At 32.2% G+C, this 18,177-nt stretch overlaps 1 protein-coding gene across 7 annotated transcripts; it reads left to right on the top strand.

Annotated features, from left to right (window-relative positions):
• Positions 1-5,126: 5,126 nt before the first annotated feature.
• Positions 5,127-17,124, top strand: LOC109813079 (phox domain-containing protein). Of its 7 annotated transcripts, none has more exons than XM_083071140.1 (15): positions 5,133-5,512; positions 5,947-6,349; positions 6,437-6,614; positions 6,705-6,835; positions 9,938-10,805; positions 10,966-11,066; positions 11,364-11,508; positions 11,601-11,669; positions 11,806-11,851; positions 12,697-13,166; positions 14,000-14,079; positions 15,164-15,299; positions 15,607-15,799; positions 16,508-16,590; positions 16,726-17,124. In XM_083071140.1, the coding sequence occupies exons 1-15, from the start codon at positions 5,422-5,424 to the stop codon at positions 16,831-16,833; spliced, it is 3,102 nt and encodes a 1,033-aa protein (XP_082927266.1). In that variant the 5' UTR covers positions 5,133-5,421; the 3' UTR covers positions 16,834-17,124. The 7 variants fall into 7 exon arrangements, 4 of the variants coding, with proteins under 4 accessions (XP_082927267.1, XP_082927266.1, XP_020232783.1 ...); XM_020377194.3 differs by having other exon boundaries at positions 5,134-5,512; positions 6,696-6,835; XM_020377195.3 differs by lacking the exon at positions 5,133-5,512 and adding an exon at positions 5,613-5,836 and having other exon boundaries at positions 6,696-6,835.
• The last annotated feature ends 1,053 nt before the right edge of the window (positions 17,125-18,177 follow it).

Consider the following 18,177-nt stretch of genomic DNA (forward strand, 5'->3'; position numbering starts at 1 on the left):
AAATAGAGATGAAGAGAGAATGAAGAACCGAAGGAAAGACCCATACACGAACGACTCCAAGCTCCGGGAATCCCTTCCACAGCTCCTAAAACGCGCCCAATGTGTGAATGAGGAAGAAGCCCTCGAAAATGTCTTCAAATACGAGCTTGGGGAGTCAGATTAGGGTTTCGCGACCGACGCATAAGTCTTTGCACCCGGCGCAGGGCCTTCCAGAGAAGTTGAGCAATATCTGCCTCAGGACACGCCCGGCGCAATTTCCTTTTACACCCGGCGCAATGTCTTCCAGAGAGTTTGAGTTACTCTCTACCTCGATCACGCCTGGCACGAGTAGTCTTGCGCCCGACGCCTTTATGACTTGCAGAGATAAGGCACTCTGTTCCGCTCAAGCACGGCGCGGGTCATCTTGCGCCCGGCACAGTTACTCTTCTATGCTCCTTAGCTCCTTAAGTTTCCAATCCAAAGGATCTTCAATCCTCAATTCTCTAGCTCAATACCTGCACAAAAATGAGGTGTATTAAGGTATTGTTAGCTAAATTTGGGTTAGTTATATCTACACACAAAATGAACCAAAAAGAGAACAATTATATTGCAATGGTTCAAAGGATGAGTGGAATTGTTCAATAAGTCTTGTCCAAAAACAAGTATAATTGAGACTTAACACTCTACAGTCACAACACATCCTCCATTTCCCATCTTTTTTGGCCACCAATAACACAAGAATTACACAAGGACTAAGACTCTTTTGAATCCAACCCTTATCCAACAATTCTTGAACTTGGAACTCAATTTCCTTTTGTCTATTGAGGGCTTTTTTTATAAGCTAGCCTACCAAATAGGTTAGATTTTAGAACAAGATCAATTTGATATTTTATATCCCTAAAAGGAGGAAGTCCTTTAGGACCTTTACTAGGCAATATATCACCAAATTCCTTTAAAAGTTCTTAAACCTCTTTAGGTAGAGGACTAGGTTCTAAAGTTGTAGCAATGCAAGTTAGTACCCTTTTAAAGAGAATGTATAAAGGTTTTTCATCAAGAAGGAATCTTTTAAATTTGTGTTTTGTTACCAAAATACTCTCCTTGTGATCGACCTCTAAAAAGGAAACACTACTCTCCCTGACATCCTCTTTACCCTTAAGTTTTAAGGACCTTTTCTTTTCTTTTCTTTTTTCTATTTTTTTTCTTCTCTTCTGTTAATTGTTTCATTTGGAATTGATTCTCCACCACTTGAGATGGTGATAGAGGATGAAGTACAAGCTTTTTATCCTTATGTGTAGCAATGATTTCATTAGTAAGGCCATTATGCATATATTTCTTGTAAAATTACCAAGGTCTTCTTAACAAAATGTGACAAGCTTCCATAGGCACTATATCACATAAAACTTCATCTTCATAGTTTCCTATAAAGAACTTGACTTTCACTTGTTGATCTATTATCATATCTCCACCTTCATTAAGCCAATGAAGTCTATAAGGTTTGGGATGTGGAATGGTAGTGAGATTCAACTTTTCCACCAGCCTAATGCTACAACAATTGTAACAAGATCCATTATCAATAATGAGAGAATATGAATTTTCTAAAATTTTGCATCTTGTATGAAAAATGTTCTCCCTTTGCAATAAGTTTTTTTTACTAGGCTGAATTCCTAGGAGTCTTTTTATCATAAGAAGATCTCCATCATAGAGATAAGTAACTTCTACATTAGATTCTTGTTCACTTTCTTCTTCCTCACTCTCACTTGAAGAAAAGGAAGTAGTAGCCTCATCTTGGCTACTATAAATGTCCTTACCCCTCAAAATTATAGTCTTCTTATTAGGGCACTAAGAAATAATGTGGCATCTCCCTAGACATTTAAAGCATTTTATATCACTAGTCATATTGCTAGTGTGTGGATTGTACTTCCTTTTTTCTTTCTCTTGATTCTTAGAGGAATCTACTTTAGAATGATTGTTGGAAGAACTTACTTCCTTCTTATGATCTTTCTTGTAATATGGAGTAAAGTGAGATGGTTCTTTCTTATAAGAAGTTTTTCTCAAATTTTGTTGTTCTACCTTTATACAAAGTTGGATTAGATCATTTAAGTCCCTATAAGGTAGAAGCTCCATTTTATCCCTTACTTCAAGGCTTAGACCACATAAAAACCTTGAGATTGTGGACATATCTTCCTCCTTAATTCCTCCCCTCATCATGTATAATTCCATTTTTTGTCTATATCCTTCTATAATTATATTTTTTTTTGTTTGACACTTTGGAGCTTATGCATGAGCTCCCTACCATAATAAGAGGGAATGTTACTCTTCTTAATGCACTCCTCAATTCATTCTAATATTGAATTGGAGAATCATTATAAAGGTATCTTTCACACTCTAGGGAGGTCCACCAACACATAACGTACCCTTGAAAGCTTAGGGTAGTCAAAGGCACTTTCATGTCCTCACTTAGTTGGTGGCAAATGAAGACTTGTTTTACCTTCATCTCCTAGTTTAAGTAAGACTCTACATCATCTTTACCATAAAAATGAGGGAGATCTATTATAGATTCCCTAAATTTGGTTTCTTTTTTTATCCTCCTAAGTGGTGGTTAGTAGAATCCACCCATGTGGAAACTACCTTCTTGATGGGTTAATTAAGTCCATGGTAGAACCTTGTGAAGTGCTACTTCTATTTTTGTTTCTATTTATTTTTGTCCTAATTTTTTATTCTTCTTGCTTCACCAATCTTATCTCCTCCTCAAGAATAACAAGATTAGCTTCTCTTTCAAATTTTTTAATTTTTCTTTTGCAATAATTCCTCTTTCAATTTTTTTATTTTTCTTTTGCAATAGCTTCTTGTTTTCTCCTTAGTTTAAGTGATTAAAGTTCTCGAGCAAGTTAAGAAAATCTTCTTGGAGAATTTCAATCACTTCCATTATGTTGGGAATATTGATCACTCATGGTGAAGTAAGCTAAAAAAAACTAAGAACTAAGGTAATTTAAATAAAAGATTGAACACTACACTAACTAACCGTGACTCTAAGTATTTGAATAAGCCTTTGAAACTTATCAAATAATCTTAAATATAAAAATAATAAAGCATATGCTAGTCGAATTTTCAAATGTGAAAAACTGAAGAATATATGAAATTTTCAAGTCACTTTCACAAGTCCAAAACGCATATATCACTAAAACTAAATTGGGGGAGATGGGATAACACTAAAGGCTTCCCAAGGCACCCCAAAGACCAGATTACAAGAAAAGAAAACAAATAAATTTATATTACAAAAACAACAAATCTACCACTGTTAGTGATAAAATTAGAGATAGATTTTGTGACAGAAAAGCTTTGTGATAGAAAATCTCGTGTTTAAATTTGTTACTAAATCTTCCTCTTTAATTGAATTCCTGCTCAAATCAGTAATGAAAGGTTAGCCTCTCCAATGTTTCACTCCACTTTTGAGGTGCTAGAATCTCTCTTGTAACCAAGTAATTTAGGTGTATTGCTCTCGGTTTGGTACAATTCTTCTCCAAAGCCAAGGTCACCAAAGGAATCATACCTCCTAGGCTTTTCACACAACAACTTAAGATATTACCTTGTGAATTAGGCCTTGTTTAACCATCAAAAGAAAGAAATGAACGCACCAAAGAAGTGCTTGGAAGTTTGGAATACAAACAGTAATAAAAGCACAAAATTTAAATTGTTAAACTCAAATGAATTTAACTTGACAAACTTCAATGAATTTCAAACAATTAGACAATCTAAAATTAAAGTAGATTTTAAAGGTAGCACTAAAATAGATTTTCCCTAGAATAATTCTAGATAAGATGAAGAAAACTAAAATAAAAAGATAAAAATTAATTATTTTTTAAGACTAATAGTTGCATTGGACCATATAATGTGATTTAGACAAATATTTTTTTATTTACATTTTATCATTTTCTTAAATTCTTTTTTCAATCTTTTGTTTGAATTGTGAGAAGATATATTGCCTTTTGATTGATTAATTTTGCAATCACAAATATTTTAAATATAATTTATATATTTAAATATAATATTTATTTATGTACATAATTTATTTTAAATTTTAGCTTTATATAATAAATATTAACTTGTGTATTTGACAAGTTAAAATACTAGTAAATATTTTAATAAACTAAAAATAAGATATATATATATATATATATATTTATATTTCCAAAAGTAAGAAATATTTGCCTAAAATAAATTTTTAGCAAGGTTTCATATAAAAATATACATTTGTATTATCAGTTATGATTTTAATTTGATTATGCTATGAATTTTAATAAGAGTGTATACAACTGTATTAGTTAACTTATCAGAATATATCTGTATTATCAATTTGTTTGAATAAGATAATATTTGTATTATCAAAATGAATATAATTCCTTATCAAAATGAATATTTGTATTACCTTAATTAATATAATTAAATATTTTTATGAATTAAAATGAAAATTCTTTATATTTTAAAAATATAAAGTTGGTGATTATTTACCTAAAATAAATCTCACAAAATTTCTTAATTTAAAGTTAAATTTATTAAAAATTAGAATATATATATATATATATATATATATATATATATATATATATGGAAGATTATAATAACATCAATATAATTTTTATTAAGTATTATATATTTAATAACTTTATATTAAATGTGAATTTTGTAAATCAATCATTAGATTGAAAGTTCATATTACTTTATATGATTATATTAAATTTTGTTAAAATTAAATAATAATTTAAAAATAATTAAAGTATTTATATTTTAATATATTTTGAAATATATATATTATATTAATTTTATTTTATAAAAATAAAATATCAAATTATCTTAAATTAATAAAAAAAATTTATATATAATCTAAGAATAAATTTGTTTTGATCTATTTAATTTATAATATACAAATATTTACAATAATAATACATGCAAACTAACTCTTTTCTTAATTATGTGTATTAAAAACATATTATTAGAAGACGCCAAATTAAAAGTTATTAGTTACTATTATTAATTGAAATTAAAAACTAACTATATCAAATCAAAACACATGAAAACAAAGAAAGAAAAACAATATGATAGCAATAGATAACAATATCATGAAGAGAAGGAAAACTGCAATTTGTAATTTGAAAATTGACTACACAGTTACTGACGCCGAATATTCACCCTATTATACGTCTCGCACGTTATACCCTGTCTTTGATCCTGCGTTTGTCCAATTAATTGTTTAAGCCTTTAAGAAGATCAAATTCCAACTCATAAAGTCACATACAAAGAATATTATTAACATTTAGGAGGTAGTGGAGATCAAATTCCAGCTGTTATTGTTGTTTTATCGAAAACCCCCGAAGGAATCGAAATTGAAACTAAAGCGGAACAGAACATAGACCGTGATTTGTTCCAATCGCTGTTGTCGTGGCCATGGAGAGTGTGAATGATCTGATCCAAGAGGCCAAGCTCCGCACTCTCTGGTGGGCCCTCTGTATATTCGCCGTTTCCTATTTTCTAACTCGTAAGTTTTTGTTCTTTCCTCTTTTTCTTTGATTATTCACTATCTGTTAGCTTTAGAATAATAGTATGCGTGAAATTAGTGAATTAGTGAAGGAATCTCGTGTTTCCACTCCCTGTTCCGATTTAGTTTTTGAATTAGTGGCTCCAGCTTTACCAATTTTGCTTCCTTGGTCTTTATTAATGCTGATTGAGCTTATTGGTAATGCTTATTTATGAGTGTGGAATTTCGTAGTTGAACTGAACTCACTATGATTGTTTGCAAGTGTTTAAGTGGTTGTGCTCAATTTAGTGTGGCTGTTAATGGCTTTAGTTGTGACTTCTACTTGTGAGTTCCTGTGATCTTGTCTTTGTTAAAAGGAAAGAAGGGAGTAGTATATTATGATTGTCTTTCAATTGACCTGCTTTTCATTTTTCTTAATGGTGATTGTGTTGTAGATACAAGTAAATCAATGTGGATGAATGTACCCATGTCTATCCTTTTTGTTTCCGGCTTGCGCTTTCTATTTAATAAGGTGGAGTTCCGTTGGAAGGTTCAACAACCTAGAAAGCAGACCTATCTATCTCATTTGGAGAAAAAGCAATTGTCTCTGAATGATCCACGTCTTTCTAGTTTGCCTCCCCCTGCGAAATGGAAGAGGAAAATTGATTCTGCTCCTGTGGAGGCTGCAATGAGCGATTTCATTGATAAGATTTTGAAGGATTTTGTGGTTGATTTGTGGTACTCAGAAATTACTCCAGATAGGGAGTTTCCAGAGCAGATACATGCAATAATTATGGATGTTCTAGCTGAAATATCCGGGAGGGTTAAAGAGATAAACTTGGTTGACTTGCTGACGAGGTATCTGGTTTTCCATCTCCTGTATTTGCTACCAGAGAGAAAGTATTGTGAAAACTACTAATTGTCTTACATTTCATTTACTTTCAGGGATTTAGTAGATTTAGTAGGTGATCACTTAGAATTATTCAGAAGAAATCAAGCTGATATAGGCGTTGATGTTATGAAAACATTATCTTCTAAGGAGAGGGATGATAGATTAAAATTCAATCTGTTGAATTCTAAGGAGCTTCATCCAGCACTAATATCTCCTGAGAGTGAGTACAAGGTGTGAGTGGAGTGTTCTGATGTTGTATATGTTTCTTTTAAGAATTATGTCTTGTATCTTATCTAATGCGAGCTTTCTCAGGTTCTTCAGCGGCTAATGAGTGCTGTTATAGCTACAGTACTAAGACAACGAGAAGCTCAGTGTCCTGTGATTCGTTCTATAGCTCGGGAACTTTTAACTTGCTTGGTAATGCAGCCTATTATGAATTTGGCAAGCCCTGGGTATGTTGTTTAATATTTTGTCGTATATTTATTTTTGTGATTATTCATTTTTGGAGAGGTGAATTGTAGCAATAATATCTACTCTATGGAAGGGCTACTCCATTCAAGATTTAAAAGTTGCCTTTTTTTTAGAATTATTTTTTTTCTAGTCTTTGTTCAAATCATATTTAGGGCTTGCTTAGTTAAGTAGTTTTTTTTGTAAACCAAGGTATCCCCTAACCTAAAACTAAGGTCTAATCCCTTGAGATATTGAGATCCATTTAAAGGATAGATCCCTCCCAACAAATGTTTTTCCATACACAGATTGGGGATTGAATTTTTGACCACATGCTTAAGGAACAATGTTATTTATTAATCATGTTACACTTTGTTAGTTCATAGTTGAGTAGGTTGAGAAAGTGGGAGTGTGCAAAATATAGGACGGTATGATGATTTTTCAAACAGTGTATGGCCCAGAGTAATTACATTGTCCAGCTTCTCATATTGATGTTATACTGGGCATGTGTAAAGTGGTTTTGTTCTGTTCTGGCTTTGTGTATTTGAAGTTGTAGATTTAAAACTATTATTAGACTTGAAAAAAAATTGAAGTTATGGATCATAAGGTTGAAGACTGAGAAGTGAAAGGGTAGCTATTGGGATGTCTAAGCATAGGTCAAGTTTAATATATTCTGAACGTATATGCAATATGCATAAGTCAAGGGAAAAATGTTATCGGATTTAGGGTGTCAACAGGCTGAGTGACAAGCCTTTGACCATGCAAGAAAATGAAAAATAATATAAGGACATGAGTTAGCACCTCTTGGGATTAGGTATTTATGAAATAAGTCTAAGATGTACTAGTCATAATTATTGGGTTTCCATTTTAAAACAATGGTTTGGTGATTTCCACATCGTTCATATACACTTTTGTTTTATCAAAGAGTAGTTTCTAAATTTAAAGGTTTGTATGTAGAGTTAAAAAGCTTACTATCAATGAATTCGATTTGGAAAGGTCTTAAGAGGATGAATAATGGCAAGTTATTCGCTTTGATGGTATTCCTAATGATGTTTCGATGTGTAGGAGAACATCATTTGGCTCACTAAGTTATTTTAATGAGATTTTGAGATATAAGAAATATTAAATGAGCGGAAGAGACACACTTTGGTTTCTATATATAAGAACAAGGGAGATTTCTAAATTGTGTAAATTACAGAGGGATAAACCTGTGAATCACACTGAAATTGTAAGAAACAATGATTGAACATAGATTAAGAAAAGAGACTAGGATTGCGAAGAACCAATTTGGATTTGTGTTAGGAAGGTTTACAACATAAGATCTTTATTCTATGGAGGGCGATGGAAAGGTATTGAAGCATAGGAAGAGACTTGCATATGATTTTTATTGGCTCAGAAAAAACCTATGATCAACCGCCAAGAGAAATGTTGTGGAAGACATTGGTAAAAAAAGGTGCTCGCATGACTTATATTTGATCTTTTATAATATGTATAATGGGATAACAACTATTATGAAAACTTTTGGAGATGAGACTAAGGACTTCCTATAAGGGTAGATTTACATCAGGATTCAGCCTCAAGTCCTTACTTGTTTAATCTAGCCTTGGATGTGCTTTCCAGGGACAGACAAAAGATTATTCCTAAATGCATATTTTTTTACTGATGATATAGTTTTGGTTAAAGAATCAAGGGACGAAGTTAACATTATACTTGAGCTTTGGAGTTGGAATCAAAGAGTTTTCCCTTGAGAGTAAAACAAATTATATGCATTATAACTATAGAAGAGTATGTAATTTTGGAGAAGAAAAAGATCTTTATTTTTGTACATTGATCAGAATTACATGAGGGAATTTTATAGACAAAGATAATTAGAAGAAATCCTAATCACCCTGATTACAAAATAAATGTAAAGATAAGATAAGGAGAAAATAATGGAGAGTCAAGTCAGATTTGAATAATCTGATATAGATCCCATCTAACTAAAACTCCTATAACAAAAGAAAATGAAATCAAATCAAAGTAAGCCTGATTTTGATCTTAACTACCCAAATTTACAACTAAATATACTAAATTTAAATTGATCTTAGCCTGATTTAAATTGTCTCAATTAAATAAGGTAACAAGAGTACCGAGAATTAAATAAATCCGTATTTCTAGTAATGGAATGTTTCCATCTTTATGTATTTACATATGAACTATCTTTTCATCTTTACATATTTACATATAAAAAATGATTAAATGCACATATCTAACAGTAAATTTAGCAAGAAATAAGATGCAAATGACTTGGAGGTAAAATTTGGAGAAGATGTTATACCACATGTTTCTATGTTTAAGTATTTGGGATTAATGTTACAAAATGATGTGGAAATAAATGAAGATTTTACGGTGGTTAAAATGGAAAAAGGCATCAAAGATTGATTGTGATCGCAAAGTACCAACCAAGTTCAAAGAGAAGTTTTATCATACTTTGATATGACCAACTATCTCTATGGAAGTATATATTGAGCTTTAAAAGGAAAAAAAGAGGGAAAAAGTGCGAGTAGCAAAAATTAGTATGTTTATATGTGACTACACAAGAAGGCACAAGATATAGAATGATTGTATATGGGAAGACATTGTGGTGATACCTATTAAGAAAAATATGATAGAAATTAGTTTAGGTGGTTCAGATACGTGCAAAGGTCATTGGATGCACTGGTAGATAGTAATTCACATGACTTTTGACCTTGTAAAAAAGTGGTAGAGAAATATCAAGAAAGATATTGGAGAAAATTATTAAAAGAGATATGATGGTGAAGAGTATCCTTGAGAAATTGGTTTCTAACCGAGCTAAATGGCATTGTGTGACTTGTGTAGTCGACCTCTCCTTATAGGATAAGAATATTGTTTTTGTTTGTTATATGTGGAGTTAAAATGGTGAAGCATACTGTTTAATTGAGACAATTTAAAACATTCTATGCACAAATATTGTAGAGAATTTTTCTTAAATAAACATATTTATTGTCGGTCATCTACATGACTGGAAAAATTGGAGTAGCATTATAACTGCAATTCTTTATAATTTTTGCAATTCCCATTAATATTATGTTTATCTTGATGATCAGGTATATTAATGAACTGATTGAATCTCTTCTGCTTCTCTTTAATGATGATGGCACGAAAGGGATGGGCAGTGATCAGTCAACTAATGTAGCAAGTCACTATCATAGACATTCTGTTGCCAGTGAGGGTGGACACCACAATCTCACAGCCTCTAATAAGCATTCATCTTTAAATCAAGGAACGGATATGGTATTGGCCAAAATGAGTGATCAGGGTGGGAAACCATTGCAATATAACTCTCTTAATCAAGAATCTTCACAGGTTAGGCCTGCTGATTGGGCACAAATGTTGGAGGTTGCAACTCAGAGGAGAACTGAAATTCTTATGCCTGAGAACCTTGAGAACATGTGGACAAAGGGAAGGAATTACAAAAGGAAAGAGAACAAAATTATCAAAACTGGCTTTCAGGATCTTCCTGCAAAGAATCCCTCTACAGACAGTTCACTGCCTCAGAGAAAATTGACTCAAGAAACATCAGCAAGTAATCGAGGAAAGTATGAAGTTGCAGAGGGGAAATCTTCTCTACCGCCAATGCAGGCCATGGGTTCAGATCCCCTACAAAATGTTGGAAGTGCAAAAATTTCAGAGTCTTCTCAAAACCCTGACAAGGAATTAGCTTTTGCGGGAGACCTTGGAGTTGATAAAATGAAAAGTATTAAGGATCTTGCTTCTGATGGTTATAAAAGTCCGTTAAAGAGGTCAAATAGTGCTTCTTCATTAGGAATCCTACTTAATAAAGAAGGAGGCTCCATAATTTCTGAGTTTTACAACCCTGAATTTGAGAGGCACAGTGATGGATTTCGAGGAAAGAGTTCTTCTGACATGATTGTTAGGAAAGAAGGGCCATTAGTTCCAAAGCTCCGGTGCCGGGTATGCACTTTTGGTTGTAATAGTTTTCAGATGTAGTATTAGTATATTGATATAGAATCTCTTTAGTATGTTGGTATAGCCTTTTATAAATCAAATCAAAATGGATTTGAGTTCTGTTGGTACTTGTTGATTGTTGTTTTTGTCTACTTAAACATTGCAGGTTGTGGGAGCATATTTTGAGAAACTTGGGTCCACATGTTTTGCTGTTTATTCAATTGCAGTGACTGATGCACAAAATAAAACTTGGTTTGTAAAAAGAAGGTTTACTTCTTTCATACATTTTTATAATAGCAGTTGTAAACAATTTATCTTTGTTTGAAATTTAACATGGCTTTATACAAGGTGTAATTTTTTACTTTTAAGTTCTAAGTTGTAACCATAAAATAAATGCAAGGATCACAAAATTATATATATTTTGTCTAATATTTCTCTTTCCCCTATTGAGTTTAAACTTCTCCATTATAGACTATTGAGAATAATATGTTCATGTCTCAATTTTTTGATTCCATCTTTTATCTGTGCCTTGACTTTACCATAATTTCTTTTGGTGATCATCAGATACAGGAACTTTGAGCGATTGCATCGGCATCTTAAAGATATTCCAAATTACACATTGCATCTTCCTCCTAAAAGGATATTTTCCTCAAACACAGATGATGCCTTTGTACATCAACGTTGCATTCAACTTGATAAATATCTCCAGGTATCTTATTCCTTGTATAAAACAAATTCTTAAGTTTTCCTTTGTACTCTTGAAAATTATGTCTTTGATTATATTATACCATCTTGCTTCAGGATCTCCTGTCAATAGCTAATGTTGCCGAACAACATGAAGTATGGGATTTCTTTAGCGTTTCCTCAAAGGTGTGCATCTGCTTGGTATTTCTTATCACATTTTCTGATGAGGGACCTTTACATATTTTTCTCTTGGTACTTTTGGATGTGAAAAATAACAATCTAAGATCTAACAAACTATTTTTGTTCTGTTTTACCCATGAAGAACTACTCATTCGGGAAATCTCCTTCAGTGATGAAGACCTTGGCAGGTATCTGGTTCTAAGTTTAACATTTTAGTTTTATGTTATAATGCTGCTGTTAAATGCTCAGGCTGACTGTTTTTTAAAATTTTTGAAGTCCTTAAACTCTTGAAATTCTGGTCACATTAAAAAACAATAAAAGGAAGGATTATTTAGACTGATCTCTCCTGAGTTTAGCAGCAAATACACATAGGCTTCTTGTTTCATAAATTACACATACCTCCCTTGCCCATCCCCTGCTTTGTTATTTTTAAGGGTACTATGCATGTTTATCAAAATCATGATTCACTCGTAAACCTGTATGAGTATACGTTTCTACTCCACCAAAACGAGCTAAGTTGATTGCAAAATCGTTTTTGGGTGGGCTCGAGCTAACTTGAGAAAATTGTATAGAATCACATACAAGTGCGAGTTCAATATCGATTGGGCGATTTTGTTTTAAGATTTTTTGTAATATGGACTGGATTGCTATATAGCAACTTATAAGATGATTATGTTACAGAAAACAAAAATGTCATTTTCTTATTCTAAAAACTAGTCCTTCACTTTTTATTTGATGGTATTTAGTATTTAATATTGATTTATAATATTTATCATGAAGAGTTTTTTAATATTTTTTGTAATATGGACTGGATTTCTATGTGGCTAGTTATAAGATGATTGTGGTACAGAAAAAAAGGTCATTTTCTTATTCTAAAATCCAGTCCTTTATTTTTTTCCGATGTTATTTAGTATTTATGTTTTTAACTCGATCTTCATTTCATAAAATTCTTTTAAATGTAGATTTAATTTGATTTTAATTTATTTTTTGTGTATTGATCCCAGTTCATTGTTTGAATTTTTTATACTAACAGTCAATGTAGATGATGCTATGGATGATATTGTACGTCAGTTTAAAGGGGTATCAGATGGTTTAAGGCGAAGAGTTGTTGGTTCATCATCACTCATCAACGAGGGATCTGCTACATCTACCACTTGGAATTTGTCCTGGAATGCAGATGAAATTGACAAAAGCTTTACCACGAAAGGTACCTCAGAAAGTGTGTTAAGCTCTGATAACGAGGAAGGTGAAAAGAACAGCAATTTTGACCAAGAGAACATTCATAGCGATGTAGCACAAGTTAGTGGATTGTATTCTGACAATGCATTGATCTCAAAGAGTTACCCATCACCAATAAACAAACGTGATGAAGAGTCCAGCAACTTGAATTTTGATAGAAAGCATGATATGGTGGTGGAAGCTAGGGTTGGCAATGATGTTCCTTCTACAAATTTCATTCTGATTAATGATAATTTGGAAGATCCAGTCGGAGTGCCACCAGAGGTTTGTGTAGTTAGCTGAGTTTGCTTTTTTTTTTTCTGGTTTACAAATTGCACTTCAGTTGATTGAGAAACTTGGTTCTCTTCCCTGGTACTTACTGTTTTGTGTATAATTTATTTATTAGCTGGTTATTGAATTTGGAACTAAGATGCTGATTAGAATACTGCCTACTAGCCGGAAATAACATTTATTACTGAGATACGATGAAAACCATAGAATAGAACATAATACTTTTGTTTCTCTCGTATCTTTCTTTTTGAAAAAACAAGAAAAAAATTCATTCCTTTAGAAGTAAGGAAAAAGAATTTGTACTTTTACCGATTTTATTAATTAGTTTGGCTGAAGATAGTTTTACTTTCTTGAGGTTTTGTTTGGGCCATTAGGGATATCCACCAAATAGTTTAAGAAGCTAAGTTATTATCAGGCATCCTAGCTTTCATAGATTTGTTCAGGCCTTCAAGACCCTATAGCCTCAAATATTTACCAAATCCTTTGGAAAGAAATTGTTTATGGTAACCTTTTCTTTGGAAAACATTTTGGTGTTCAAAAACACATTGGTTTTTCATGAAACAAACATATTGGTGTTTAAAAACATTTTGGAAACATGCTTGGTGGTCTACTGTAGCACCTCCCTCGTTTTCCCTTCTCTCCTTCAAGGAGAAACAACAAAGTTTGGAAAACCAGAAAAAAGCAGGGTTGGTTTTTTACATGAAATTTAACTCAGTATGTTGTCAAAATTCTTTCCTTCTCTCGTCATTCATTGATGATAACCTTTTTTTTATTTATTTAAACACATTTAGCGAACATTCATAAGTTTGATATTTTTCTTTTTGCAGTGGGCCCCACCAAATGTTAGTGTCCCCATTTTGAATTTAGTTGACAAGATATTTCAGCTTAAGAAAAGAGGCTGGATAAGGTATATTACTCTATCTGGTTCTGTAATTTTCAAGTTTTTAACTACTAGATATAATGACTTTAACTCTTAATATCGTCCAAAAAGTTTTAATCTTATACCAATTTGCAGAAGCTCCTTTAGATGTTTATTTAATTTTTTGTTCTTGATTACAAGTTATCTTAATATACTATGTGATTTTGCATGTTAGAGACAAGAATCATTCGTAGGCTTGCATTGCACCTAACTGCTCATGATTTTAGAATGTTAGGTTCCTTGATTTGATATGAAACTTTAACGGTAAAGTGAGTCTGATCCTTGCACATTCTCATTATTAATATTTAGTGCCCAGCATAGTGATAATTGTTCGTTCTACTTATGTTTTGTTCATGCCCCTCCCCCCCTGCCCCTTCTCTCTCTCTCTTTTGGTGTAAGGAAAGAGATAGGTCTAACTGGCGTAGGGCAAGAGTCTAGTTAGGGTTTCTATCAAGGAGTGGAAATTGATTGAGAGAAGAATGAGTCAAAGACCACAAATGGGCAGGTTCTTCTGGTATAAGAAACCAGGAACAAATAAAATTCTTCTTGATAATTCTTTGTTTAATATTCAAGTTAAGGTTCTGCATGGTAAAGAAGGAAGACTTTTGCTATAGACGTAGGTTCTGTTTTTTTTATAAACCTATCTAGACTTTTGGCCTTCACCAGTTCTCTCAAACTTATACTTGAATAATATACCTATAATTATCAAGGACTTTTTTTTTTTACCTGTTTTGTTACACCAGATGAACGAGCCCCTTTGCTTCCACTCTATCTTCTCTCAGACCTTCTCTATTTATTGATAGAATCCTAGAGTGCTACCCTTTACCACTTTCATTCCTTTATCCCCCTGATTTGAAAAGAATAATTTACCAATTGAGCTGCTCATATGAGCTTCTTTTTTATTATACATGGATGATAACCATCAGCATTTATTACATGCCTCACAATTTGTTTCTTAGGCTAAATGGATTCTGACTGTCCAAACTCCAAAATACTTGGTATTGTGACACTGTCAATTTGTTTAATTTATAGGACTTACAAGTTGCTAGTGTCATCATTTATGTTGATGCAGAAGACAAGTCTATTGGATATCAAAACAGATTTTACAGTTGGTGATGGAAGATGCAATTGATGATTGGCTCCTGAGACAGATTCATTGGCTCCGGAGAGAGGAAACTGTTGCCCAAGGGATTCGGTGGGTCCAAAATGTAAGGATTGAGCCAAAACTTTAAACATCTTTTACGGGGACATTGTATACCAACTCACAGAAATGAACCTTCTAATACGAAGTAAAAGTATTAAAACTAGGCTTACTTGATTGTCTGTGGCCTGATTAAATAACCATTTCTCTGATAAAGGGCTAAACTCTTGTACTGAAATTTCTTTATACGAATTTACAGTTACCACTTGAATTTGGATGGAGTTATCTCCTGCCAATAAGGAAAGAGACAAAAGTTATAAAATAATTTACACTGGATTGTGTAAATGTTTCATGTTGGGTGCTCATGCTTTCAGGTCCTCTGGCCTGATGGTACGTTTTTCTTAAGAGTAGAGACTCCCCGGATAATAAGTAGTGACAGTGATCAAAAGCCTTTTCAAACAATGAGCAGATCTGGTGGAAGCAACATCACAAAATCTGAGTCCGGGTCTTTTGAGCAAGAGCTTGAGGCTGCTCGTAGAGCAAGTGACATCAAGAAACTGCTGTTTGGTTAGTTTTATTTCATGTAGAATCCCATGTTGATTTATTTGAGATCGGTTGTTAGATATTCTCCACTTTGAAGTTTTATTTAACAGCATTGGTATTTAGTACGGATTTTGGTGGAACTAAAACTAACTAATCATGCTTCAAATTAACTGTAAGAGTGAGAAAACTTATCACCAATCACGTTTCAGAATATGCTTGGTATGAATCTAGTATTTATACCATCAACAATCAAGTGTTTTCCCATCATTTTATAATATTAATCTCCTTTTGTGTATATTTCATCTTTCTTCGAAGGTTAGTGCACAAACACCCTCTTTCACTAATTTGTACCGACACCTAAAGTTTGTTTGTTATATAGTCTCAATACATGTTTTGTTATTTGGTAAATAGATTCTTTTAAGATACTATTTTCACACATTGAAATACAAAAACGTAATATAATACTAATACGAGGGGTTTTACAGATTAGCTGATAGAAAATTTTATTTTATTTTTCTTTCTTATTTTTCTCTCATATAAGTGTTTTTTTGTAAAGTTTACTCAAACAAACACTTATAATGACATAGTTGCCAAAGAAGGTCTTTGAATGTTATGGTACTTCCATGTTCTTAATACAGTCTTTAGAATCTTGTGTTGGTTTAAGTGAATAGCGAGCCATTGTCAGAATTTACATCCCCAGACTTTGACACGACGAGTTTCCTTTTTTACCAGATAGTGCTCCATCAACTTTAGTCAGCTTAATCGGCCATAAGCAGTACAGACATTGCGCCAGGGATATATATTACTTTAGTCAGGTTAAATCCTATCCCAGACCATTGCTGTATTCACTTGGTGCAAGCTTCTTTCTTGTGTTTGCCTTGATTTTTTACTTTGTCTGCTTGAAAAATTTTCTGCTAAACTAACAGTTCTATCATTTACTTGTGTTTTAGTCTAACACATGTGTGAAGCAACTTGCTTATGCAATTTTGGAACTAGCACTTGTCACCATCTTCCCTGAGATGCGGAATGTTGTGTTGAGTATTCACCAACCCGTATAGAGTTCTATATGACATGAGGTATATGGGCAGCATATGTGGAACTTGAAATTGGGAAGAACACGTTTTGGTGGTGTGGTGCCATGTAACCTGCAAGATGATTGATTTGGGAACTCGGCATTTGGTTTTGTATCTATGTCCAATTGTATAAAACATAGATAGGTTTAGGGCGTGTACAGAAACAATTGTTTTGTGGGATTCATGATGCTTTGTCAAGGCATGCCCCAGTTTCATGGGGATTTTGTATTGCTACAGACTCGAGAAATCCATCTAGTGAATATTCTTTATTCTTCATCCTTGGGGCTTGGGATACGAGGATTTATTTTTCTACTATTATCTGTTACTCATTATTATTATTATTATTATTATTATTATTATTATTATTTATTTTTCATTATCAAGGAGTATCCCTCAAGAGATATTCCCATGTCGAACACAAGAATAAATTCTTTGAAGGGTTTAACAGACATTAAATAAATGGGCATTTTTTCTTTGTTTGAAATTTTTGCGTTCATAAGAGTAAGTGTCTTGGGTTGATGCTTTTATTATTATCTATTAGTGGAATTGAGACACTTTGAATCTTTATATTTTAAATAAAAATTAAAATATAAAACTTAAGAAAATATATTTAGTTTAATATACATATTGTGGTGATTACAATATAGAGGTTCACGGTGGTTTCGATCCATTACAATGTAAGTTCATTATTTTGCTAAACAATGAGAAAATAAGAAATTAATTCACAATATATTTTAAGCTTTTTTTCTCAATATTGCTCCAACAGGAACTTATCGGATGCATGGAAAGTGAAAAATAGTTTTTTTAACATATTCTCATAGATAATTTTGTCTCGTCGCAACTTTAATTTAGAAAGTAATTCTAAATGTTACATAGATTTAAAATTTTATAAATATAAATATATCCAATAATGTCGAACTTTAGGAGAATCTCAATTTAATGATTATCATAGAACAAGTGAATTTTTTATTGTAAGATATTCACTGCATTATATTATATTGTATTCATGTTATAAAAATGTTAGTAACACGTTCGCTAATTGGTTAAAATTTATTAAAAAATATAAAATTTGATGGGTTCCATGTTTTATTTAATAATTCTCTTAATTTTACAGTTTTTAATAAATTTTAGTCAATAAAAATAAGCATGTTAAGATGAGTATGTTAAAGAATTTATTGTTAGTATTTGTTGGTTTCTCTGTTTATTTTTTATATTCAATTTGATTTCATTATTTTTAAAATTTTCAACTTGATCCTCTAATTTTTATAAGATTGTCCGATGTTAACTTTCTATCTAAATTGGCACTAATTGTGTTAATAAAATTAGGCA

This window comes from Cajanus cajan, chromosome 3 (genome assembly GCF_000230855.2).
Source record: "Cajanus cajan strain Asha chromosome 3, NIPB_CcT2T_4, whole genome shotgun sequence".
In the NCBI taxonomy this organism is placed as follows: Eukaryota; Viridiplantae; Streptophyta; class Magnoliopsida; order Fabales; family Fabaceae; genus Cajanus; species Cajanus cajan.

Excerpts from the sequence above, each read along its gene's own strand:
- LOC109813079 (XM_020377194.3), top strand. The coding sequence starts at position 5,422 with ATGGAGAGTGTGAATGATCTGATCCAAGAGGCCAAGCTCCGCACTCTC. Across the intron at positions 6,350-6,436 it reads TTGGTTGACTTGCTGACGAG|GGATTTAGTAGATTTAGTAG; the intron begins GTATCTGGTTTT and ends ATTTACTTTCAG. Across the intron at positions 13,167-13,999 it reads CAGTCGGAGTGCCACCAGAG|TGGGCCCCACCAAATGTTAG; the intron begins GTTTGTGTAGTT and ends TTCTTTTTGCAG.